The following is a 27,626-nucleotide window of genomic DNA, read 5'->3' on the forward strand; positions in this document are numbered from 1 at the left end:
ACACCTTGCGAAAAAATATTGTTCTGTTCATTTTGTTTTGTTCAATAAACTTTCGTTGCCTAGCCTTCAGTCAAACTCAGGCTGTCATTTCTATGCAGTAACTCCATTTACATTTTGTTTAGGTAAAGGAACTCTAGGTCAAAAACTATTGATTTGTTGACTTTTTTTAAAAATTTATAAATTTCAAAGTGATCAATTTAATCTGTTTCTTTATAGCATGTATAAGAATTTCAAAAGTATTTTGCTTATCATGTTCCCCAATGCCAAATAGAACTTGTTTATTGTATTTAACTTTTTCATTTCTCCCTTATTTATGTGTATTATTCTTTGAGAGTCTATTCGCTTCTGCCATATAGAATAATTATATTATTGTTTAAAAATACTATCTATTTAAAAATCTGAATCTAAATTAATACGATAATGCCTTAATATTTACTTGAATAAAATGATTGAATAAATATCTTATGAATGTTTAAAAAATTTAATTCGAATCACTTTTTTGCTTCTCTGTTTCAACAAAAACAAAACCAAGTGTTTAAAAATATAGCCTTGTGGGATAAGTAATTATAAATTTGTGATAACATGGTGAGCGAAACATTTTTGTGTTTCTGTGCATTTGCTTAGAATTATTTCTTTGTTGAAATCACCGTTCATAGTTAATTGTTAGTTCCAGATAACTATTGCAGAAAACTGTATTCGAAAATTTATTTATATTAAAATAATAATTTTAGCATTCATACAAATTTTCTGGTTGTCCCACTGCTTTCTCATCTGTTAATTCCCTTTTGACAGAAAAAGAAATTATAATTGGCCGAATAGTTTCCGAGCTATTAAATTTTAAAAAAGTCGTGCACTTAAAATGTTAGTTCATAGGAACTATTTTATCGCTTTAATTCAAATTTTAAGAAAATTACATTCTTTAAAATTAAAATTTATGTACCATGCATTTCAATTTTTTTTTTCGATTATCATTAAATAAAATAATAAAGATTAATGCCTTAATTATAAAACAATATATTTTTACATGGTATTCTTTCTCTTTAGATGTATGAATTCGATAATTTTATACAAAAATATTTCGATTTGCTTAAAAAGTTCTCGAAATACGTCAAACTACGCAAAAATTAAAATTAACATTTCATCATCATCATCCTCGTAGTTGGTATGGGACAGACAGATCAGTGAGGGCCAATGCCTTCCTCCGAAGATTTCTCCATAACGACTTCTGATTTATCTTTGATCTCCAACTCTTTTCATTAATTGGAAGAAAAGCAGTCACCGCCGAATCAGTCCATCTCAACCGCGACCTTCCCCGCTTTCTTGTTCCAGTGGGTCTAAAAAGCAGTATCTTTTTTATTGCATTTTTATCACTTATTCAAAAAACGTGGGTCATCTCATTCATTCTGTTTATTTTTATATATTTATTAATATCAGTTTGTTTATAGATCTTGTACGGTTCAAAGTTAAATCTCCTTTTCCAGTTATTGTTTTCAACAGAAGAAATTGTTTTCAAATAATTAACATTTAGCGATTGAAGATCCGATTAGATCAAAAGTTTTTCGGGTTGTTCCGTTATATCTAGATTTTTTATGCTTAGTTTCTAACGCGCAATCAGGTGCAGTGGAAAAAATTTTGTTAAATTTTTTTCGACGTCTCTGTTTAAAATATGAAGTCCCACAGCGAAATGATCGTAAGATACGGTTCCCACTGGATTACCGAAGTCAAGCATCACTGCCTGGGGTCAGTGTGTGGTTGAGCAACCACTATGATCAGAATGTGAAAATACAAAAGGACTGAAGTTGCACCACTATCGTTTCTCGTTAAACTGCTTTACCGACTTTTCTCGTAGGTCGTCAAGCTACCAACGCGGGTGAGCCATTCCCTTTGCAGAAGATCAAAATTGTGATGTCATGTCTTCTGGATAACTTTCCGGGATGTGCTTCCGGAATCCATCCCAGATCGTTGCCAGTAGCCCATTGTGCAGCTCTAGTATAATCTAAATGAAGAATTACTACTACTATTTAAGGGACACTCTGGTATTTTCACTATGTGATGCACGCAGCTCCGATTGCTGTCGAGGAATTACGAAATCTGATTGGTAAAATATTTCAATCCGAGAAAAACTCACCACTAAGGTTTTCTTCGTCTCATGATAATGATCGAAAGTGTGGCAACGAGATGCAGTGAGAATGCTCCCTTATAAAATATAAAAGTTTCATTAGTAACTATGCCTGCTCGCAAATGTTGCACCCTTAACTGTAACTTTCATCATCCGGTCTTTATTTGTTTTCATTTCAACTGCGTGAAACACGTTTTCGTGTTTACTCGACTTGGATTTTAATTTTTAATTATGCATTTTTATTAAAATTGCAGAGAATGATTGGTCATTTAATTTGAAAAAAAGTATATTGTAAGACGTACTCAAAATGAAGGATAAACCTGTTTCGCACAAAAATTCAAACACTTTTCGTGTAAGAAAATTCTGACAATTTATGTTTGTCACACATTTCTGTAGTTATTTAATTAGTTATTATTAATGCAGTTATTTTCTGTAGTTTTTTTCATTTTTGTTAATTTATTGTTCGTAATTAGTCTTATTTCATTTACAGTTTCAAACGTTTGCTGAACGAATAAGTAGTATTACAATCGATGTGATACATGATTATCGCAAGATATCTTCTACTCCTGATGAAGCTGATACTTTTTTCAAAGAAGCTTTTGAAAAATGGATAGATTTAAACTTTACCCTAGATTATGGTGATTTGTTTTCCTTTATTTATTTTTGTAATTGTTTTTGTAGGTGATTTAACATGTGTCAATCCGGGATTTCTTGTTAGGATAATTTTTGAAAAAAATATTTCCATTGAAATTCATTTTTGTTAAAACCTTAATGAAAAACGCACATTTGAATTGAGTAAAGAGTTTATTTAGTTGTTAAAATGCAAACAAAACGGAATAATGGTCATCATACAGACCTGTGATTCTTTCAACTGTGGGCGGAATTTCCGACTTTCTCAACATTACAAGAATTTTTAATATTTCTGCATTATTTTCTTATGGGAAACTCTGTTTCTCGACCAAATGAAGTTCTGATGTGATAGGACTAATGTTTATGAATTTATACAAGAATTGTCTAGAATCATGAGAAAAGTTCCAGGGTTCCATGGTCAAGTCTATATCAATATTAATGTGCCTCGCAGAGAGATAATAGAACACTAGTGTGTTTGGAACTGCAATAGTGTTCTGATTGTAAAGACTGCATTTTGTGTGCTGCACTGATATTTGTGCTCTAATAAAGCGCTGGAAATCGCTTTTTTTTTTCTAGAAATTTCTGATAATTAATTTTTGAGTCTTAAAGATTATTTTATTCATCTCCAATCAATCTGAACCCCTGTGTTTAGTACAATATATCTATCTATTTATATGAAACTTAATATATAATTTCTAATCTGTTCGACTAAAATTCATTATTTCAGAGAATCTTCGTAAAGATATTGGTGTTGAAATACAAACCTTATCACAAATTGTTTTCAGAAAGGTATGGTACTAATTTTTTCATATTTTGTTTCTTGCTTTAAGAAATTTTGTTTTATGTGACTTGTTTACCATTTTTTTTTTTATAAATATTTTAGTTTAGTTTGACTAAGCTTTTTTTATTTGATACTGCTTTTTACATTTTTTATAAAAACAACACTTGAAAAGTTATTGAATATTGTTATAAGTCATTTATTGCAACCTTGATTAAAATTTGTTATATTTTCAATGCTAAATGCTAAAATAATCGTAGAAACTACCAGTTCATAGATCTGTCTGATTTGAAAATCTCACATTGTGACATGTGTATACATGAATTAAAAATTGCGCAACGTGATTCACATTTGTGCAATTTAAAAGACACAGATCATAATCTATATTTGCATGATTTAAGAATCACAAATTGCTATTTGTATTCATATGATTTGAAAATAACATAATGCAATCTGCATTGATGCCATATTATATCTAACATTATGATTTTTATTTACATGATTTAATTTTTGTACATTGTCATCCACATTTGTGTGTAAAAAATCACACACTGTGATCCGTATTTATTCAATTTGAAAGTTAAAACCCTTAATCCGCATTCATCCAAGTAATCCACAATAGAATACCAAATATCGTAATTTGGTGTCCGCATTTATGTGATTATACATCTCACTGGGGGATTTGAATTTGTGTAATTTAAAAAGCACACATCACAATATCGATTGGTAATCACTTAATATAAAAAATCACAGATTGTCATTCATTACATAATCATGTGAAACATTTAAAGAAACAAGATTTGTGCTCAAACTAATATTTTAATTAAAAAAATTTATTTTGTTAATTAAATAATTTACTTTTGTATGATTTTTTGGCATAATTTTTTTATTTAATGCTAAAAATTTTTTTTTACAAATTGAGCAGGGGTATAAAATATGTTGTTGTTACTTTACGTCGCACTAGAGCTGCACAATGGGTTATTGGCGACGGTCTGGGAAACATCCCGGGGGATGATCCGAAGACATGCCATCACAATTTTGATCCTCTGCGGAAGGGAATGATATAAAATATAATCAAGTAAAACAAAAGCATTTTTATTTAAATGTTTTACTGCCAAGAAAATCCTTTAATGATTTTTTATTATCTGATATCTGAAAAAAAAGTTTACTTCCTTTAAAAATCTATTTTTGAGGTAATTTTTATTAAGTAACAATAAAATAAATTTTTTGTGATAGGTAGAAAAATATGAATATTTTTTTTTGTTTAAAAATTATTTTATTACAATTTAGAAATTTATATTTTGATATTTGAGGTTATAGATTTTTTGTAAAAATTGATTTTGATAAGATTATCTGAAGAGTGGGAATTATTCTTACTTTTTTTCTTATTATTTTTATTTTATTTTTAGGATGAAATAATTGAAATTCTTTTGAAACATCTGAGTAAAACAGAAAGCTTAGCATTAGATGCTATTTTAGAGTAAGCATTTTTCATATTACTGTGTATCTAAGTTTTTCTGATTTTAGATAATTCAAAAATGTTCTTGTCAATTAATTATTTTTCTACATATTGTTTATTAATTTTAAATTTTTTTATTAACACTAAAATGATATGGCTTTCAAGACAATTATATTATTCATCATCAGTAAGCTGTAGTGCTTGACAGGGAAGTTCTTGTTTATTTTGTTTCATAAGCTTAGTTTTTAGAACTTGTTTGTATTAAGAAAAAGTGTTCATTAAGTTATTTATAACTAAAGAAACTTTCTAAATCTTTTGCATCGAAGACTAGAGTAGACTGACTTTAAACTAAATGTCTGCTGACTATTTACTAATAGTATGTCTAATTATTTCACTCAAATTATAAAATGTAAAAGATTCAGAAGAATCTATAATCTTAATATGTTTATCTTATCTGTTGGTGTAACCTCTGTTAAATTGTATCATCCTTGTTTGCTGTCCATACAATTTAATTCTTCAGGCGATGGTGTACCTTGGGGCACGGAAGCATGTATAGATTTTACTAGTAGTGATTTTAAATGTTTTTATTGTGTTAAATTTATCTTGTGTTTAATTTAGCTCGTCTTAAATTTATCTTACTTCTATTATCTGATTGTATTCTTTTTTCTCAGGTAATAGAGTTTTAATTAGCTTTACTGTATTTTACTTAAGGCTGAACAACAAGGTTACCAAACTAATATTCTTTTTTATTAGAATTTATGATAATTAGTTAAACCATAAATTCTTATTTTTGCTGTCAAAATTTCACCAAATTACATATATTTTTTAGGTTGGTCGTAGCTTTGGCTAGAGACCTTCAACATGATTTTTATCCATATTTTCCCAAGTTCTTCTCCTCCATAACATTTCACCTTACTACAAATGACACTGACTTACTTGAAAAGTTATTTACTGCATTAGCCTACCTGTTTAAGTTTCTTTGGAAATACATGATCAAGGACATTGAAAATGTGTACAGGTAAGCAATATATATTTTTCTTTGAGTCCCAAAAGCACTTTTTTCTAGTACAATTCTTGCACGATTTTTACTAATTTAAATTTCATTAGGCTGTTTTCTACCTTGTTGAGTGACACTAATAAAGAGCACATAAGAATTTTTGCTGTGGAAAGTTTTGCTTTCTTAATAAGAAAGGTGAATATTTAAAATATTTTTTTATATTAATGAATGTGCATTTCAATTTTTATGTATGTACTTGATTACATTTATATTCTTAATTGTGCCACCTCTCTCATAATTTAAAAGGTTTTTATGAATTTTTTATTTATGTTATCAGGTTCAGAATAAAGAAAAGTTGTTCCTGTTTATATTTTCTGAACTGGAAAAGAGTCCTGAGGTTAGTAGTTATTTGTTTCTTTTTTTCATTACAATATATTTTCAATAGTCTTCTACCATTGTACATGTTAAATTATGGGTATTATTTTATTAGATCAGTAATGAATTACACTACAATATGCAATTTCAAATCATCCATTTTCCAGAATGATTAATTTTCAGTACATCTTTTTAAATCAAAATAAACTAATCTCTCGAATTAAAAATAAATTTATATTTAATTGAAGTCTAAATTATTTTACGGTTTATACTTTTGATTAAAAAAAATACCATGTAACTATCGAAAGCTTGAATTTACTGTTTTTAAAAACTTTAAGAAGGTCACTTTCTAAAAGAGATAAGGTGGGTGAAATTAAAACTTGTTTTCTTTTAGAGAGAAATCTATATTTTTTTATTACCAATGGAACTCTTTGAAATTGATAGACTGTTTCCTTTTGTATTATCTGTGTTTTTAATTTTTTTCCATTCAATTTTAGAAACATTTAGGAGTTGGCCAACTATTCTTTGAAGTTGTGAAAGGTGTTAAGCAACAGTTTCACAGTTGTGCAGAAATAGTGAGTTAGATTGCATTTTGTTTAATAAGTTTCATTTTTCCCTTGTAATTTTTTTGAATTAGCTTTATTATTTTATTATTGTTTTATTTATGTTTGTGCTACTAATTTTAATTTTAAAAAAAATCTCTAACTATTCTTTTTGTTTATCATGCCTTTTGTGATCGTTTTTTATGTCTGTTTTTAATGCATTATCATCTTTTATAGGTTTTGAAATTACTCTTCGGACTTTTAGGAAATGAAAATTGTTCTGCTCATTTAATTCAACAGTCTCTTGAGCATATGTTTAGTGCTATGTGTAAGCATACTGTAAAAACTCATTGTGTTATAATTCAAGATATTTTTTGTGTAAGTGGATTTTATCAGTTAAATATTTCACATTATTATTTTCTTATTCTTCGCTTTCTTTATTTTAAAATTTATTTTGCAGGATTTCATAAATGAATTAATCGCTAAGCTCGATACTCAGGAATCAAGTGTTGCTAATCACCTTGATAGAATCTTGAAACTATTCCTCATTTGGATTGAATTTAAAAAGGGAAGCTTGATTACATCAAATGACTTATTTGTCGAGGTAAAATAGATTACATCAAGTTATAATTGTAAACAAATTCCATGCTTAATTACTGCTGTATTGTCTTAAATAACCGTATTTTCTTATGTACTTTTATATTTCTTTATTTATTTCATTCATAAAATTTTTTATAACATTACATACATCATACATTGAATATTGTGCTCAATTAGTGTTTTAACAACTTTATTGTTTTTGATAGATTTTTCATAAGCTTTGTTTCTTACCATCATCTTAAACATCTTCTTTCAGCTATCTTTTTCTACCAGTTTTTTTTTTTTTTTTTTTTTTTTTTTTTTTTTTTTTTTNTTTTTTTTTTTTTACATTTTTGTGACTGTAGTCATCCTGGTTTAGATAGTTTTAAGTTTTTTTGTTATCCAGTTTTGAATTTAAAATGTTTTAGGCAAATATGAATCAGTCAATAAAAAGAAAAAAATATGATGATTAGAGATTTATGTTTCAGTGTGCACTTTTAATTAATAGTTGTTCATCTTTATATTAACATATTCATATTAATTTGAGCTTTTATTTGAAACAAATTGTAATAAATTTATTCAATAAAAGTGCAAATGTATTGTTTTTTTTTATAATTATTATTCTGTGTCAATAGATACTCAAATGAAAATATAGTATTTATTAATTTCTTTGACTGTTTTTATTAATGCCAACTCTGTTGGATTTCACCAGTATCTTCTGATCTCTTGATTCGATGAACACTCCTAATATAATTCTAAAAAAATAAATCCATATCAAATAAGATTCTTTTTATTTAGTTTATTCCTTGTTTATTGTGTTTGAATAAATGTGACTGCCAAATAATAAAGTTAATTTATTATAATCAATTGGAAGTTTTTTTTTTACTATTTTGACTAACTGGTTAAAGAGCATATTATAATTATCTTAAATATATTACTTCAAATTCAAAACTGCAACTAACATATTAAAGATATTTTATATTTAAAAGACTTATTAGTGTCAATCATAAATGGAAAAATATTACTGTCAATTTATAATTATAATTACAAAGAAAATCCCTTAAACTCTCTGTGCATGAAATATTTTAATTATTACATATTAGTTAGCATAAAATTTATATTATTTGTAAAAGCTGCTTTTTGTGTGTGCGTGTGTCAGTTAAACATTTTAGTACGAAAGGATTTATTATAATGAATCTGAATTCTTTACTGCAGGATTTCTTATCTGAATTGTTTACTGCAGTTTAAGAAGATGATTCTTATTATTATTTTATAGTTATTGTATAAAATTGTAATAAATGCAGCTAACTATGCAGCAAAATAAACTGTAAATGTAATATCATTACATTTACAGTATAGAAAAATTCGTTTTTTGTATTCATCATTAAGATGAAAATTTTGCTGTTTGTAGTTTTTAAGAGCATTGAGGTTGGGTATGGGAAAAATTAAGAACATTTGTTGTTATTTTAAAAATAGTGCCAATTATTAAAAAAAAAAGGAAATGCATGCAAATAGAAAAACAGATTATTAGCAATTACAGCTTTATATAAAGCTAGTAGTAAATTTTCTTCTCAATGAAAATCCACAAAAAGTTTCATAAATCATTAAATTATCATTGTTTGTTAAAAATTTATATGTTATAATTAAGTTGAAAGAATAATAGTTTGAGCGATAACTGTTGGAAATAATCACATTTAAAAGCTATTTGTATCTATTTCACTTCAGAATTTGGGTGATTGCTAAGCATTACTTAAAATTGCAATTACTTACAATGTTCAAAAAATAGTATCTTATATTATTATTTCATATTTTTGTTTTAATTGCTTGATCATTTCAAATAAAAATTTTATTGTTAAATCTTTTTTTATTTTATTTTTTATTGAATAATGTACGAAAGGAACTAATATAAATAACATCAATATAAAATTCTGCTTACAACTGAGTTTAATAGATAGTAATCAATAGAACAAAGCAATTGACAAATCAAAATGCAAAAATGATTGTGTAATAAGCTAAGTATCCTGATAATTAATAAGAAAAAATCTCGAAAGCAAACTCTTGTTGCAGATTAAATTGGTTCATATGTCATTTATAACTTGAGAAAGTAAAATATAAATTATAATGTGGTTTAGAATGTGTGCAACTTTATAGTTATTAGATCTAAATGCTTAAAAAATTGATAATAGAAAAAGTTATTTGCCAAATGATTCTTTTTTTTCCTTTCCGAATCATTGTGCATAGTTATTTGTCATAATTTTTAGTTATTTACTAGAAAAATTTGCTCAATGCTGACTTTTATATCTGATTTGTTATTATAATTTTTAAATTTAAAATCATTGATACATCATTTATCATCACTAATATCCTTTTTTTTAAAAAAAAAATATAGGTTTTGATATCCTTATGTCATGTGAAGAGTCTGCCTGAGTACTGTATGAAATCTGTAGTTGATATTATGTCTGCTGTTATGATTTCAAGCTGTGTAGAATTACCTGTTAATCAAACAAAATCAGCTATATCAAAGGTAATAATTTATTAAGAAACATAAAAGAATAACTTATCTTTTCTAAGTTTCTTTAGGAAATACAAAATTTAATAATTTACTATTTTTTTGCGATTTTTAAGAATGATTGTTTTAGCAATTCTAATTTTCACTCCTTTTTTTAATAAAAAAAAAGTTGCCTTTGTTTTGATATTATGTTAAGTATTTAATTCTTAACATATGATTTATAGTTATACCGTGTATTTTAGTTTTTTTGTACTTATTTCTCTTTCACATTTCATTTATTGGATTTAAAAGTAAAATAAATATATGTATATAATCAAAGTATTTTCTAATATCCTGTGTGTTCTATTTCTTTCTTTTTTTTTCTTTCAGATATACTCTCATTCAACAGAAATCGTTTTTTATTTTACCAGATGTATGTACAAATATGGAATGTTTGAAAAGGTAGTAAAAAGCACTTTATTATTATTATTTTTTTTAAATTTTTAATTTTGTACCCGATGCATATAAGAATGAAAAACTATATAGATACAGAAGTTTGCTAAATCTAATTACTTTCATTTTGTGATTATTTTTTAAAGCTGTTAAAAATAAATCAAGTTTGTCGGAAAAATGTTACTAATTCTGATCATGATTGTGTGTAGTTATAATTATTCAGTGGTTCTTGAATTCTAATAAGTAACAGTAACAATAAATATTTTTGTTATATATTTTTTTGTTACATATATGATTGTAATTGATCTAATTGTTTTCGTTGTGCCACTGACTATAAGGTCACACTACAAATCATTTATACTTTGGAGTTTGAATAGATTTGTAAAGTGATGGAAAGAACATTCTTTGATTCCGTTACTCTGCTGTATCCCCCCCCCCCAAAAAAAACGGCATTGTTGATGGCGGTGTATGGCATCCAGAAGATATTTAACTTCTGCGTCCCAGCCTACTTTTTTTAATCCCCCTCCTCATGAATATATACTGCTCTTAGTGTACCCTCACTACCCCTATTTTTAGCTAGAATGATTTACCGTTTAATATTTTAAAATTTTTACTCCCCCCCCCCAAACAAAAAGAAATCTTATAATTAATGTTTATCATGTACCATCAGAAATAATTGCAGTACTTAATCCAGTTTTCTCATTCTGATTTATATGAAAAATTCTTGTAAGATAGGTTAATAAATTATAGTTTATTTTAAATAGCAGCATAATGCTCTTAGATAAGAAAAAAATAGTAATAAAATTTTTTATAATGTTCTCAAGACTAATTGCTTTTTTGTCAACTATATCATTTTTATTCAAAGTTAGCAATTTTTAAATTTCAAAAACCATTTATTTACAAATATTTAACAATTTTGCTGGCACAATTTTCATTTTTTCCTTTCATTATTTCAGGATCTTTTGCCTGTTTTGTTGTCAGAATGTTTGAGTCTTTTAGAAAAGCCGGATACCAATATTAAAGTTCTTGAAATTCTTTCTGAGACCATTGCAACATTGAAGCCAGTAACTTTAAACTTTGAAGACATTGAGTCCTTTACAAAATTGTACTTTTATTCTAGCCTGTAAGTATTTTTGATTTATAATATATTTAGATTGATGATAAATGAGCTGTGATGGCACAATTTCTAGTGCAGTGAGCTGCCGTATTGCAGAAAAATCTTTTGAATGAAAAATGAAAGAAAAAAAAATTCACAAACGCCTTTTTTTTTAAGGAATTACAAAAAAAAATTTTTTTGTTGAAAAAGAAAGTAAGATTAATTTATTTTGCTTCTTAAAAAGTATCTCAAACATAGACATGGACCTCTGTATGTGGTGATTCGTACTGTATTTATGACATATAGTAAAAGCTCAATACAACCGGTGGGGCATATTATGATAAGTCTGTTATAACGGCAAATATATGTATATGATATACACTTTCTGCTGTTTAGGTGAGTAATGTTGAATGAAAAAGATTTAAATGAAAGGCCTTTTTATTTATTTTTGGTGAAAATGCAGACAAGAGAAGAAAAAAGGAACTATTTTTTTCTTTCAATTTTAACCTTTTATTTTTATAACATGTAATTTTTATAACCATTTTTTTTTTTTTTTTAAGTTACCTTCTTCCAAACAAAGGAAAAAATTTTACGCTACTTTTAGAAATCCTGTCAGGCACTTATTTACGTTTTTTGGTCTTTTTATTGCTATTTTAATATTACATGTGTGTATTTACTTGTGACAACAAGCTTACAATATCAACATTTTCATCTGATATTATGAATTATCGTTATAATGGATTTTTCCTAAATATTGATAATGTATAAGAAACTGTATAAAAAATGGTATTGTCTCTTTTTTTATTTCATTAAATTTTTCTTCGCTATTTATTTATCAGTTTTTTTTCTTCCATTCAATGGAAGGATACTAATTATGATCACATCCACTTTTTAATAGATAAGTTAATAATTAAAAATGATTACTGAATTTTTCATTTTTGCTCTTGATGGTTTTAATGCTTATTTTTTAATTTTCAGATCTAAGAAAGGAAACAATTCTATGGAATTTGCTAGTTTAGAAAAGTATTTACTGCAAACCTTAAGCTTCAGCAGTGTTACTAAAGAAAGCCTTTCTGAAGCTTGGTCCGCTCTTATTTGCTTGCCTCATCTTAGGTAATTAGGAAGTGTTATTATATTTTGTTAGAGAAAAGTTATAAAATTTTTTTCATGTTAATCACTTTTTTATTCTTAAGTTTTAATTAATGCAAATTAATATTATCTGATTAAATTACCGTCAAGTTTTTTATATGTTAAGTGTCTTTTGTGACTTTGAACGCCATAAAATTTTGAATATTTTTAATTGAATGATAAATTTAATGTTTTGCATAATTCTTTAGTTGGGATCTTTGACTTTCATTTTTAAATTAAAAATTATTTCTCTTATGATTCTTAAATATAAGCATATTTTTCAAAAATTGATACTTATGAGATGACTCTTAGGAAAAATTTATAGCCTTTACTTGTTTTTAGATACAATTTCAACAATAAATTTTTCAACGAGTAGTATTTTAGTGCTCATATATTTTATTTTTAAATTTCATATTGCTTTTATTAAAACAGATTGGTTGACCAGACAAAAGCTACTAGTGTCATCAATGAATTTATGATAAATATTAAAAAGCAGCTGCTGGATAATGAGGCGACTCATTCTTTTGATGTAGAAGAATGTTCATTTGTTCTTTTAAATGCTTACTACTCTTTGCTACTCATTAATAAAGATGAAGAAAACAACTCTCCTCCTACATGTTTTTTTACTGATTTATTAAGGTAAGCTGTTTTTTGCTGATTTTCTTTTCTGCAATTTTTTTTAAGGAATTAGAATAGATTTAATAAAGAGTAATTTAGAATCGTATTTCTTACTATACATTATTAGAAATAGTTTTTACACATATTTGTTAAGTTCTAGAACTTGTTAGTTTATGCCCTGAAAGGCAAATGGGAAAAGAGAAGAAAAAAAATTTCTTTTTTAAAATTTTTTTTTTTATAGACATTTTTTATTATGATGTGGCAAATAGGAGAAACTAGCTTTATACTAAACCAACTTAGTCTTGTACTGCTGATTTTTGTAAAAATTATATTCAGGAAAATCAATTTTGTAGTTTTCTCAACACTGTTTGTTTTAAGAAATGAAAACTTTGGTATTTTCGTTTCTTTTTTGCTATTTTTATGTTTTAATTAAAGCAAAGCATTTAAATTTAGTGTTTTTAATAGACTTTATTGTAATTCTTTGCCTGTATAGTAAGGCAGATAACCGTTAACAGAAAAGTGTGATCCTTAATGTTAAATTTAACTCTTCCTCATGACTTAGTAAATTTCAGTCAAGATTTCTCTTTTACTTTTTATATTAACTTTTCTTTTTATCACTAATTTTATTGAGAGGAAGCATTTTTTTAAAAATACAACAAAGTAAAAGAGTTGAATTGACTTTTTTAGCATTAAATGTTTTGTTTAAAAATTCAGATTGATTTTTTTTTGTTTTATTTTAGTTTTGATTGAGCTTTTTCTTTTTTTAAAATTTTGTTTTTCTAGACGTTTTCATTAGGAGGATTTCTATTAGGCTTTATTATTTTTTCTTCACTTTTTCATTTAATGTTTTCTTTAAAAAATTAAGATCGATTTTTATTTATTCTGCTTTGCTCTTCTGTGTAATCTCTTTTTTATTGATGTTTTTATGTTTGAGCAACATTTTTAAAAGCATTTCTGACAGAGTATATCGCTTTTAACCTTGTATAAATACTTTTTTTTCTCAGAAAATATTACTAGTAGCATTAAAGTTTTGTTTTAAGTATTAAAAGGATATTTTTTTTTTAACTTAATGTTTTTTTCATCCAATTGCTGTCCGTTTTTTTTTAAAATTTTTTTTTATCTTAAATATTTTTAATTATTGTAATATCTAAATATCTTTATTATTTTAAATATTTATATTGTAGTTTTTTTCCTTTTACCTCATACCAATAATATAGCTAAGATTAAATTATTTTTTGATAATGACTTAACTTATTTACATATAAAAAATGAAATTTATTAATGATTTTTTAAAAAAAATAAATGTTACTATTTGACCACCAAATATTGAGTATTTGGGCTTTTTTTTTCTTCTTCTTTTTGGCTGAACATTTGGTCTAATCTTAGAATTTCTTCTATACATGCGAACAAAGAACTAAAATAATAGGCCAATAAGTATTTGCCTTTTAAATGTAAGCATATACTTTTCCCATTTAGATTTGAGCAGTTAAGGTGTGAAATATTAGACAAAACTAATAATTTGTGTTTAAGAAGTAGAATATTCTATTAAAATGTCTTCTTTTTTCCTTAAAATTACTATATTCATTTCTTTAGAAAAGTAATATCTTTTATTTTTGTTTTTCATTTTAGGAAATACCCATTAAACTTACCAATTTTGCACTTGGTAGACCTTTATTTTAGTTCATGCTTAAAAAATATTGAAATTGATAGTGTTGAAGAAGTCATGATGATTCTCCTTCCAAATTTGTCTTCACCTTATCATAAGGTAAGTCACCATTCAATTATAAGCTCTTTGTTTGCAAAATTGTTTTATGAAATCTATACTATTTTATTTTTGAAGCCGTTTTACCCAATTTTTAACAGACTTCATATTTATCCATTGCTTCATTTATTTCTTGAATCCATGTGCCATCTCTCCCTCTACGAATGCATATTGCCCCGTTCTTAACCTATCTTTTGAGATATCAAAACATTTACTGAATTTTTTTAAGTGTATTGTATTGTTAGTATTTTAATCTTTTAAGCTTAAGACTTTTCTTCGTATAATAATTAGATTTTAATGTTTCTTACAGATTCGACAGTCAACATTAAGATTGTTATGTTCTATAACTTCAAGTAATTTGCAACATAAGGTAATAAATTAATTTTATTATGTAATGGGTTAGTGATGATTTTATATTAAAAAAATTATAATGATTCGTAGAAATTGAGTGCTTACAAAGTATTTATTCTCCTTAATGTTATCTAGGTTTCTGAGTTTTAGGTCAAGAGAAACTTGAGTTATCTATGGTTAGGAGATTTAAGAAACTAGAAGTTGCAAAATTTTTAGGATTATTAGGGAACTCGCTTTGCTGTAATCTTCAGAAATATTTGTGTATTTTTCTTCACTTTTCAGATTGCACTTTTCATCTTGACTTGTTTCTAAATTGGCTTTGTGTTTTTCACATTTTTTTCTAAATTATTTTAATTTCATGTACGGTGGTTGTAGCGGTTTATTTAATAGCGCATGTTCAATTGTTACATTAGTTCTTTTGCTATTTTCTATTTTTTTAATATACTATGTCTTATGTGGAGTGTTAGTTTATCTTGTAAGTATGCTTGTTAGAAAATAATTACCGAGAAATTTATTGGAACTTGATGCATTGATTCTAAATTTTGAACCTTTTATCAGGCAATTTTGGATATTTTAAATATTTGCTATGAAGCTGAAAAAGTCCCTTTGGATGTTCAAAACTATAGAGAGAAACTGAAATGGTTAAGAAAATTGGAATACAGCTTCATAGAAAAAGATGTTCCTGTTGATTTAGAAAATATATGTTTGAAGGTGAGTACCTGTTTTGGTAGTCTCTAGTAGATTTTTTTAAAAAAAATAATGCTTATAAATAAACTATTTACTCTCCATAGGTACCAGTATATTATTTGCTAGGTATGTTGTATGTGAATTTCAAGCTGCTTTGGGATCCTACAATATTACTTTTAGAAAGCTTTGCTCATGGAAAAACAAAGCTGTTTTGGGATGTCTTTTTTCCTCATCTTGATAACATCACAAATTTATGTGGTAATTGTTTAAATCTTTATTTTAAAAGTGTTTTGTTTGTGTATATTTTAAAACTAGATATGTGTCTAGACTTTCAACTTAAAATGTGATATTTCTGGAATTTCTTGATTCTGAAAAGTCATTATTCAAAAAAAATTTCAAGAACTACAGTGATTTCAGTTGAATTTCACCAGTTTGGAATGTGACCTTCTTAGTTCCATGCCTAAGTTTATCTGAGTAGGTCTTAAAGCCTTTTTGAAAAAAATTAATTTTATGGTTAAAAACTATTTTTATTTGCAATTGCTTAGCAATGATGAATTGCTTAGAAATAACTATTGGTAAAACTTTTAATTATAAAATTAAATCTATTTATGTTTTATTTTGTTTAAATATTTGCTCAGGGCTTGAAGTTGTCCACAATTTCTTTAAAGGGTCCTTAATTATTAAAAATTTCAATAAATGTCCTGAAATTTTTGTATTTTCCAAATTTTTGTTGAAGCTAACAGCGAAATATAAATATTGTTTATCTAAAAAGAATTGAAGAAAATTAAAATTCAGAAATTTTGTTATGTGCCATGAAACAAAGTATGTAATAAAATGAGCATTTTCATAGATAAGTCTTCATAGCATGTCAAGTGTAGTATTAGTTTACTTTGCTGCCATTGTTAGAGACAATTTCCCTTGACTTGACAGTATGGAACATTCCATGTGGGAGAAATATATAAAAAACTCTTTACTCCCTCCATCACTATATCATACTCTACTGATTTTCATAACAGAATCCTTATATTTTGCTACTTAATGCTTTTCTGTATTTATACTATTTTTCTCATATTTTATACATAACTTTAAGAAAAAAAAAATCTGAGTTTTCTTTAAAATTTTAATTTTTTTGCTTATGTGCAAGAACTACTGAAACTATTACCAGTTGTATATCTGTGAATCCATGTAAATATCCCAGAAATATGTTTTTTTTTCTTCTTTTTTTCTTTTCTGAAAGCTGACTCTGTGCATACGTGAGCCTAGTTAAACATAATTAATATTTCATGTAATAACATTTCTTATCCATAAATTACTTGAAAATTCTTTTCAAAGACAGTAAATTATATCTATATTGTGTATTAATTTTTTAATAATTGTATTTTCAGAACAATACACATCTGATTTATCATTTACTGATATTAGTTTGGATATGGACAGTAGTACTTTTTGTCATCATTTCACATCATTTTGCAAACCAAAGGAAAAACCTGATCTGCTTAACCATCGAATGCTGCTTTGGAAAGCTATGGAGCATTTTCCGAATGTTGTTGAAGCAAAAAACAAGATAATTGTACCTTTCTTGTTCCAATTTATTATGTATGAACAAACTTCTTTTTTAGCACTTTGGTTTTTGTATAAAAAAATTTGCCTTGATGTTTGGCACATAATTTAAATTTATTGTCATTCAAAATTAGATTTACAAGAATTTAAAAAAATTAGTTTTCTACAATTTCTTAAAGGTTTTAGTTATTTGTCACTATCTTGGGATTTTTTCTCCATCAGCGGTGAAGTAATCTTATAGTAGTTACTAAATAAGTTTTTTTTTTATATTCTGAGAAGCTTGTATAAGCTTTATCCGCTGAATCTGATTTTGAGTGATAAATATTAAATGAATTTCGATTAACTAAAAATTATGTTTACCTTTTCTTAATAGTGGTATTTTTTACTTTTTCGACTGTCTTACAAATAATATTCTTTTTTTCTTCTTTGTTTAGGAAAGAAGTGCACAAAATTGAAACTTCAATGGCAAGCACTGAAAATATCAACAGAAATCAGGCTGCTTTGGATGTTAGTTCTACTTTTGAATTAGAATCTGAGGATGAAGATACTAACCAATCTGGAAAGAGGAAACGTAGATGCACAAGAGAGAAAGTGAAAAAGAATAAGAAACTGTAAGTATCATACTTTTTAAAGTGCCAAAGAATAAGAAGAGTTAAAATTGTGGAAATATGTTCTATTTATTTCGAGCATATGCAAATTGAAAAGTTGGATCACACTCATTACTTGTTAATTTGATCACTTTTCTTGTTGGTTTAATCTGAATAATTTTTTTATAAATATTATATTCATATTATTATATTTATATAAATATTTCATATTTATATTTATTATAAATATTATATTCATAATATGATTCATATGATACTTTAATAATTGTAGTTTTTATTTTGGTATAGTTAAAACTTTATTTTTATTTGCACAGTCTTCACAGAAATTACACTATTTCCTTGTTAGTGTGAAGTTATGTTCATCCTGGAATTATCAATTTTCTAATAGATATTTCGTGATTCACACATTTTCAAAAATTTTCGATTATCTGTAAAATTAAAATGTTGTCTAAGTTTCATTCAAATACTATTTAAAAAAATTTAAAATCATTTTTCTGTAATATAGGATTAAGTGAGATAACTGCCTCTTCCGAAAGATTCTTTCATTGAAAAAAAAGGGGGGGAACAAGGTTGAGAGCCGTACAAAGTTTCTGCTTTTATCAGTATTTTACTGAGAAGGTGGAAAAAGCTCTCTAGAACACCATCTGCTGCCCATACCCATATTCAAATAAAATTTTAAAAAAAAATTTTTTTGCAAGTTGGATGATAAATTGTTCCCTTTAATTTTTTTTTCTCTTTCGTTTGGATTTACTATAGAAAAATAATAGAAAGGATAAATAGGTTAATAATTTTAGTTTAAAGGGTGTGTTGAATATTTATCCTTTGTTACATTACTACACTTGTTTTTAATAAAGTATATGAAAAAATCTTTATTTTTTTCTAGCAAAAAAGATTCTGAATCTGAAAAATCATCTGAATTAGCGGAAGGTTTTGATACTAAATCAAATTCTGAAACGCAGTCTGCAGAATTAATTCTAGAAGATATGGAAGTTGAAGAAGAAATTGAGTCTAAAAAAGAAGAGGATTCTGAAGAGGAAGAATCAGAATCTGAAGAAGAGGAGGAGGAAGAAGAACGCCATGTTACAGTTGCACCTAAAAAGGCCAATTATGCTAAGAGAAAATACCATGTTTCAAAGTAATGAATTTTTAATTTGTATATTTGGTTGTTTAATGACTTTTTTTTCTGTCGTAATTAAATGAAACTTATGTTTTATGATTTAAAAAAAAAAAAAAATTTTGGTTTACCTTGAATTTTTTCAGCCGTCTACCTCTGACATTGACTTTATACTAATACTATTGATTTTTTTCTTCTTCGTAATCAATATTTTCTATGTCTCGACCTTTTTTGTCAATATTTTCCAGCTTAATATCTCATCCTAACATCCATAAAAATACATTTTTATCTTCCTATACCATATATTTTTTTAATATAGTCTTTTCCCCCATTTTGTTAATCCTTTCCTTTTTTTAATGTATGTTTTATACTACCATTGCAATTTGATATTAACTGATTAAATATAGTTATCTATAACTCATATTTAGCATAACGTGTCTCATTACAATTTAGCAATATTATTTCAAATCAATCTAGCTATTGTGTTTTTTCATTGAAAATGCAGCAACATCCTTATTTTAATTATTTCTTTTTTGCATAGTTAATTATTAGTTACTATTGTTTGACCTTTCTATGTTCAAAAAGATTGGTAAAATACTTTTAAAGACTAAGAAATCTATTAAAATAGTTTATTGACTTTTAAGTAATTTATTGAATTTTTTTAATTCTAGCATAGCATTTAAAGCTTGTTAAAATTTGTATTATATATCGTTATTAGTTGTATTGAATGTTATAATTAAAAATAAGCAAAGTTCTGATTAAATTTTGTATATTATTTTTAGAAATTTAAAAATTAATTGCCATAGTTTTTATTTAAAATTTAATGTCTTTGTGCTTAAAATGTTGAGTTATATAGTAAAAAAAAAAAACATTATAGTGCCAGATTCATCTTGGGGGTTTAAATAATAGTAAATATAGAGCTATTCTATCACTATATCTATCATAGCTTGAAGCTTTAACCAAGAATTTTACTCCCTTATGATGTTTAAAGCAATGTTAAAAAAAGGAATTTTTACAATCGGAATATTTTAAATTAATTCGATAGTGATAATAAAATGCAGTTAAATACATAAAAAAAAGAACTTACAGCAGCTTTATTGTTATTGACAAACTTCATCATCAGAGTAAAATCTTTGATCAAAACTATAAAATGACTTGGTGAGAATTTTTAGCTTATTGGTCTAAAATGATTTAGATTTTCTAAAAACATTGCTAAAATCTGAATCATTATTAATAAGTTTCAAACTTTAATCATATATAGTTTTCACATTTCGCATTGTTGATAAATAACATTTAAAAGTAATTTACTTTTATTATGGTTAAAATATTTGGTTTGAAAAAAAAAAAATTCATAATATAAAGCATATGTTAGGCAGTGTGGAGCTTAACTGATTAGCAGCTAGGTTGGAAATCTTCGGATTGGCGATTTTACACTTTTAAAAATTTTGTGATGAATAAATTTTTTATGAATGGTTACTTATCTCTTCCTTAATGTATATCTCTATTTGCTTAAAATTCTAGTTATTCTACTGAATTTTTCTCGTTCCTATACCTCTGCTGCTTATATTCCTAGCTACAATTTTCTTGTATAGTTTTTTCCCGTTTGGAAAATGGCTATGAGTTCAGTTGTTACATTATGCTCTTTATTGTAGCTTTATTTTCAATCAGTTTTAATTTAATGAATTATATTAACTGATAATTGTTCTCCTAACTTTTTATCTTAGAACACTTGCTGCCTATTTATCTGTTTTTGCAAAATTCAAGAATCCAAAAGGAGGATACAAAGCAGAAGAATTGGAAACACTTTATAAAGAGGTTAGTCGAATAATCGAAACATGTGATTTTTTTTAGTATTCTTATTTATGTATAATTTATGTTTAAAATTATCAGTTTAATATTTTTAGACTATTCATCTTTATTTAATTTATTAATTGTATTTTTCAGCTTCTTTGTTACTACGATCCAGTTATACAGAAGCTGGCATTTGATTGCATTCTAACTTTTAACCACAAGTTTTTGCATCCTTACAAGTAAATTATTTTCATATTTTTTAATATTTCATTCATCTTAAATGAATTTAATGATTTTATTCTGTTATGGTATGTTTATTGCTTGTAATTTGTGTTTACTAAAGCATTATAGTAATTTTATAAGTAGTAATATTTATATTATAAAAGTCTATCTAAGCCAACAGCAAATCTTAAATAAAGTTTGTTAATTTTAAGCATCTCTCAAATTCTGCACAAATTTCCCAATTTAATGAATGATGAAAAAATAATTAAAACATTTTAGTTGTGATTTGGAGTTATGTTATTAATGCTATGATATTTTTTTACTTACTCTTATGTTTGGTTTTATATTTTAAAAATATATATTTTTTTGATATTCCTGTTAAAAAATGCTTTATCCTTATTTGTCCTTATTTTTAGATTTTTGCTCGGATATTCCTAAATTTTATGTGTGTTTAGAGCATTCTTTTCTCTTAGAATACAAATGTGGGTTTTAAATTATTCACTTTGAAGTATCTATATATTAGGATTTTTGATCCAACATCTTTTTATTTTAATTAATAATACTAGTAAAAATGGCAAAATTTTATAGCTAAAATTTAAGAATCATCTACGAATTATATACATGGCTCAGTCATGTAGCCTTACCTGCACAGTGCATTGCTTTAAACATTTGATTTTAGTCATTTTATGACAAAGTAACTCAATTAGCAATTTCATATTATCAAATTTTTATGGTGATGAATTTAGGACTTGGACTTATATGCTTTTATATTTTCAACAAATGTAGTAATTGCTTTTGTAGGGGGGAATTTTGTAGTTTTGCAATTATTGACTCATTACTTTCATCTTATTTTAAAAAATGATCAATTCTGATCAACAATACTCTAATCATATCATAGAATTTTTAAATGGTGAATCAAAGGCCTATTAAATTAATTTTGTACAAAAATGTCAATCAGCATTTTCACTGTGTATTCTTTTCAAGATTATAAAGACCCTAATTTTACATTATTTGATTAAGGAAGCCTTAAACTTGATTGCAAATTTTAATTAAGTATTGTTTTGAGGGAATATTAGCTGATTGATTCTGCTAATTTTTTAATGCAGCAGATCTAAGAAAACCTATATTCACCTCAAACTATAATGAGTTATTCAGTGCTCATCTATAAAATTATATAGGTTTCTGCTTTAGTGAAAAGAAAAGTATATTTTCTTATACTTCCAGGGTAAAATTTCCCTTATTATCATAGTTTTACCCCTGGTTACAATTTGCAAGTGGAGCAAATTGTACTCTTTTTAGTTGGACTTATAATAATAGTTTGGTATATGTGTATTGTTAGAAAGAAGGCTGACTTTTTTTATAAAAAAAAATTCTGATTTTTTTTCCTCTCTGGCACACTATGGAGCCCGTCTTAATTTAGACTTAATAGTTTTAATCTTGATTATATTAGCTGCATATTGAACTTCGATTTATTTACTGTACCTACCAACTCCATTAGAAAATCTAGTTGACTACTTGATTTTGCCACTTTCTCCAAATCTCTTATTTAAATCAAAAAATATGTCAGTTTTTTTTAAATATTTTCATGATTGTCAACTTGTAGAGTCGCTGAAAAAGATTTTACAGAGTGGTTGTGTAATTATGTTTTTGCTTACATTCAGTAGGAAAAAATGCCCGTTTTAAATATGAAATATTTTTTTCCAGAGATAATTTCTACAGAATTCTAGAGAATAAAACATTCAAGACTGAAGTGGTTCTGTTCAGTTTAGATTCTCAAAATGAAATTATCCAGAATGAACACAGAATGAATGTGTTGGCTATTTTAATGAGGTACATTTTGTTTTATATTTATTGATGTTATTCATTTTTTATTGTCAAATAATAGATATATGTGCTTTTTTATTTGACAGGGTGTTGTATGGGAAAATGCTTTATAAAACAGGGAACAATACTGTTGGCAAAGCACAGGCAAACACCAGGCGGTCTTTAGTTCTACGTTTCTTAGCTGGATGCAAAGCGGATGAATTGAAAATGTTTTTTGATCTAGTGTTTTTACCTTTTAAAGAACAGCTCAATGGTTAGTATTATTATTCATGGTGTGTAGCATTTTTAAAGGTGCTTATTTTCGATTTTCATTATTTAAAAGCCTTTAAAGGTACTATTTTCATTAGGTGTTTTTAAAAAGTGCTTAATTTTCCCTTTTCAAAAATGAGATTTGTTTTTGTTACCATGTCGATTTCTGCCACGTTATGCAAAAGCGTGCTTTTCACTTTGTTCTATTCAACGTTTTCACAATTCATTACGCTGTACCGTCAGTCCATAACGCATGAAAGCGCCAATCATTTGACATGTTTGATGAAATACTTGAGAGTTCGTATGTGAGTCTACTGAGCTGGGTTCGGTGAGATTATTGCCTTCTCATGTGCAACTCTGCTGCATTTTGCAAGACATTCTCAATTTCAGTCTTTTTCCACCCTCTGATATTGAATTGAAAAATTTCTCTATCAATTTATAACGGCTAATATAATCAAGAAAAGAATTCTTTGTCTGAAACTAGTTATTTTCTCATATTAATGTAAAGTCTTTGAAAATTATTTTGCATTTTGTTAGTGTATATGATGCTTTAAAATATTTTTTGAGCACTTAAAAAGTACTTAAAAGATGCTTATTTTTTGTTGAAAGATTTGGCTACGTGCCCTATTATTGTTTTTAAAACTGTTAAATATTTGTATAGCCTATTTAGAAAATAAGATGTGACTAAATTGTGGACTTGAATTTTGTCATGTAATTGTTTTAATTTATTTTTAACTATTAAAACTATTCATTAATATAAAATTATAATTAGAAGAAGAGAGTAGTTCTATTGTTCTTACGCTATTTATAAATTTATAATTCTTAAACAAAGGGTTTAAACAATTATTAAGTCGGAAATAAAATTTTACTTTTACTCCATATATTATGAATATTTAGCTTTTTGTTGGTCTGCTTTGAGATGTTAAATTTTTATAATTTTAACTTTTTAAATATATGCTCCTGACTGTTGTTTCTTTAGAAAATTTAAGTAAGTGCACTGTTACAAAAACAAGTATCAGTATAATTAAAGTTCAAATTAATTATTTGTGTAGGCCGTATCATAAATGTAAAAATTAGAGATGAGTGTGGGTTCGCTTCTGAGGGCCTGAATCCGAAGAATTTAAATCAGAGCCGGTACTTAGGATTGCTTAGAGCCCGAGATATACGTTGGATAAAGGTTAAATTTTGCTACCTCGTCACTAGGAATTTGATGTCAAGGAAATCAATGAATTAAAACTGTTCTATCAGCAACCCGTGAAAGAAAAAGAGAAAAACTGTAACCACTGAAACTCCAAGAAGACTAAACCGAAAATTAAAAGCAGAAAATCAAAATATTAAGCTAAATAATATTTAGTAGACAGTTAGTGATAGCCTCACAAAGTAAAAGCACCAAATAGAATTTTAAAAGAAAAGTAATAAATAAATAAAAATAATAATAATGAAAATAAAAATAATAAAAAAATTGCTTAAATTTTTATATTTTATAAACTATGTTTTTTTTCTACTTAATAATGTAACCAAATGTTGTTTAAAAGTTGTAAAAAAAAAGTTTATGATAATTTTATCATAAATCCCAGCTCTCCCGAACCCTTTTTTCAGTGAACGAGCCTATGTTGGCTGTACCCACCTTTTCTTTAACCCACTGGCGGTTTAGCAAATGGGCGAAAGTGAGGGAATGTTTCTCCCCAATACACTATTACTCTAATTGCACAGAAAAACCGGTTTTGTTATACGAGAAGAGTACAGGTTAAAATACAACTTTTTATGTGCAGAACCGTCAGTGGCTTAATGTAAACCAAATAGATCTTAAATTGTGAAATAGTTCAAGAAAGTATAGTGAAAATAAGACATCAATTTTTTTGTGAATGACAGAAATAATCTATTCCCTATGTTAATTATTGTTATTTTTGCTCTTACTCTTTTAATTTTTGATATATCTTTCTTCACTAGATGATACTCTTACTGCTGTGAAAAAGATAAGGGAAAGCATAAATTTAGGAACTGTAGTTCCTATTCGAAGGCAACATAGGTAAGATTGCTATCTGATGATAACTTCTAAATTAATCTAAATTCAAAAATAAAAAATAAAAATTTTAAACTTTTTTTTATCTTTCAGTGCATTAAACACACTGGGACTGATCCTGCAACATTTGGGCAATCTGATACCAGAATTGTTACCTTGGCTGTTAAAAGTGTTGCTAATTATAACTGCCACAAGTACTACTTTATTAGAAAAACGAGATGAGGTTCTTCCTCAATGTGTAAACATCTTGAAAACTGTCAGAACATTGGCTGTTATGAAACTTATGCAGGTATACTCTTGCTGAAATATGTAATATTTTTATATATTGTTTTGTTGCTGAAATAGTTTTTTCAGGATTACTACCTTTACCAATGAATGAAATTTAATCTATTTATTGGGCGAGGCATTATAAATAAATTTGACTTTAGCTTGTTTAATTTCTTAAGGAAGAATAAGTAATGTATAAGTTTTTGTGGCTTTATGTATTAACCACCAATTTGATGGGACGTAGAGCTGAAATTCATGCATGACTTTATAAAAGTTCTATTTTTATAATTTAGTGATTCTTACTAGTGGCAACTAAGCCACTAATAAGAATTAGTTGTGCTGCATAAATGATTAATAGCGCTATGTGAGCCTTACAAAATTTAGTTTGAATTGATATATTTTTGTTAAAATCATTGCCACCTGTTCTTTGCTTAATGATAATCTTTAGTCTATTTGTTGGCTGAAGATTATGCATTCAATCAAGAATATTGTTCTTCAAATTAAAAATATTACTGAAATAAATATGTAGTTAAATGTTTAGTTTTAAATTAGTCACTTTTTTTAGAAAAAATTTAGTCTTTTCTTAACTAAAGTTATTTTATAACTAAGCTTCATGTAATATTTCACTGTATCAGATGATGCCTTATTTAAATAAATATGAAATATAATTATAGTCTGTGTTTTTCATTGGTGTTATTGCTATATAATATGAAACTATAAATATTTCTTTCTATTTTAGTTTTTCCATACATTTAAAGACTATGAATATTCTTGTGAAGAAATCGATGCTATATTTGAAAGTATTGTGTGGTCAATGGTAAGTATAAGAAAGAGTATACTATACTAAAGGACCTCTTAATTTAATAGGTCATATTGTATTTAATTAGTGCTGGTTGAATCTATGTTTTTGATCATGTTGTTTTTTTCTTCCTAATATTTGCTATAGTTACCTCGTTTGGAGTTTGAATCTGTAAATCAACCCTCTCCTTTGTTGCGTTTCATGGCTACATGGAGTGAAAATCAAAGGTTAGAATTATTTTATTTTATTTATGTAAGGTCTACATTCAAGATCCACTTTCAAGTTTAAGCACATGCTTATACTTAGAAACATACATATTCATATGTAAGTAAGAGACCTTGCTTATTCAAATAAAAAGTGCATCAATGAATACCATCTGCTTTGATGTATCAATTGCAATTTATTGTAAATTGTATTTGATATAATATTTATAATGTTATAATATTTTGTTATAATATATTTTTTTTTTAGTGCTAGCAGATACATTTTTGCCAGGGGAAAAAATACAAAATGGATTACTTTCTTCTTTTTCAATGAATTTTACTTTTGAGTAATTTTTTAATTATATTAAGAAATTGAGAAATTTTTTTTTGAAATTTTTTATTTTATTATTCATTTCTTTTTTTCTTTTCTTTACAAAGCCATAAGAAGTTTTTTTCAATATTTCTTTATTTATTCAGGATTTTCAAAATTATTTATTGTACAATGAAATAAATATGAGTTACGTTTACATTGTTTAAATGTTATACATAAATGTTTAAACATTGCAGTGTGTTTAAGCGCACTGCGATGATAAAATAAAAATTAGTGGCTTTTCTATGTCTTGTTGCTCAAAAATATGAACTAAAAAACTATAGAACATAATTACTTTTAATAGGGTTTCACGATGAAAGGTAATAATAAGATAAAATAAACAGTAAAGAACAATTTTACAAGAACGTTTACAGAAAAATAAAGCCGTAATTCTGCTACAAATTTACATTGCCTAATTCAAACAACCCTTTAACTAACATTATAATCGAATAATAGAGCAAAACATATTTCTACATAATTTGTAAACATTTTGCATCAATAAAAAAGAATTATTATTTATTTATTTTACAAATC

At 26.2% G+C, this 27,626-nt stretch overlaps 1 protein-coding gene across 1 annotated transcript in view; it reads left to right on the plus strand.

The window, feature by feature from the left end:
* Positions 1-2,258: 2,258 nt before the first annotated feature.
* Positions 2,259-27,626, plus strand: part of LOC107453043 (small subunit processome component 20 homolog) — a 63,649-nt gene continuing 38,281 nt past the window's right edge. Inside the window, exons 1-30 of the mRNA XM_016069706.4 lie at positions 2,259-2,471; positions 2,610-2,757; positions 3,477-3,538; positions 4,937-5,007; positions 5,816-6,004; positions 6,094-6,178; positions 6,321-6,380; positions 6,856-6,933; positions 7,138-7,278; positions 7,361-7,504; positions 9,869-10,003; positions 10,358-10,429; positions 11,377-11,543; positions 12,495-12,629; positions 13,077-13,283; positions 14,892-15,027; positions 15,335-15,394; positions 15,934-16,086; positions 16,167-16,320; positions 17,448-17,658; positions 18,057-18,233; positions 19,114-19,365; positions 21,069-21,159; positions 21,289-21,374; positions 23,062-23,187; positions 23,268-23,434; positions 25,381-25,459; positions 25,547-25,742; positions 26,460-26,537; positions 26,667-26,746. Of these exons, the coding sequence (XP_015925192.1) occupies positions 2,427-2,471; positions 2,610-2,757; positions 3,477-3,538; positions 4,937-5,007; positions 5,816-6,004; positions 6,094-6,178; positions 6,321-6,380; positions 6,856-6,933; positions 7,138-7,278; positions 7,361-7,504; positions 9,869-10,003; positions 10,358-10,429; positions 11,377-11,543; positions 12,495-12,629; positions 13,077-13,283; positions 14,892-15,027; positions 15,335-15,394; positions 15,934-16,086; positions 16,167-16,320; positions 17,448-17,658; positions 18,057-18,233; positions 19,114-19,365; positions 21,069-21,159; positions 21,289-21,374; positions 23,062-23,187; positions 23,268-23,434; positions 25,381-25,459; positions 25,547-25,742; positions 26,460-26,537; positions 26,667-26,746 (3,785 nt within the window). The 5' untranslated portion in view covers positions 2,259-2,426. The remainder of the gene's footprint in view (positions 2,472-2,609; positions 2,758-3,476; positions 3,539-4,936; positions 5,008-5,815; positions 6,005-6,093; positions 6,179-6,320; positions 6,381-6,855; positions 6,934-7,137; positions 7,279-7,360; positions 7,505-9,868; positions 10,004-10,357; positions 10,430-11,376; positions 11,544-12,494; positions 12,630-13,076; positions 13,284-14,891; positions 15,028-15,334; positions 15,395-15,933; positions 16,087-16,166; positions 16,321-17,447; positions 17,659-18,056; positions 18,234-19,113; positions 19,366-21,068; positions 21,160-21,288; positions 21,375-23,061; positions 23,188-23,267; positions 23,435-25,380; positions 25,460-25,546; positions 25,743-26,459; positions 26,538-26,666; positions 26,747-27,626) is intronic.

This window comes from Parasteatoda tepidariorum, chromosome 10 (assembly GCF_043381705.1).
Source record: "Parasteatoda tepidariorum isolate YZ-2023 chromosome 10, CAS_Ptep_4.0, whole genome shotgun sequence".
NCBI classification, from domain to species: Eukaryota; Metazoa; Arthropoda; class Arachnida; order Araneae; family Theridiidae; genus Parasteatoda; species Parasteatoda tepidariorum.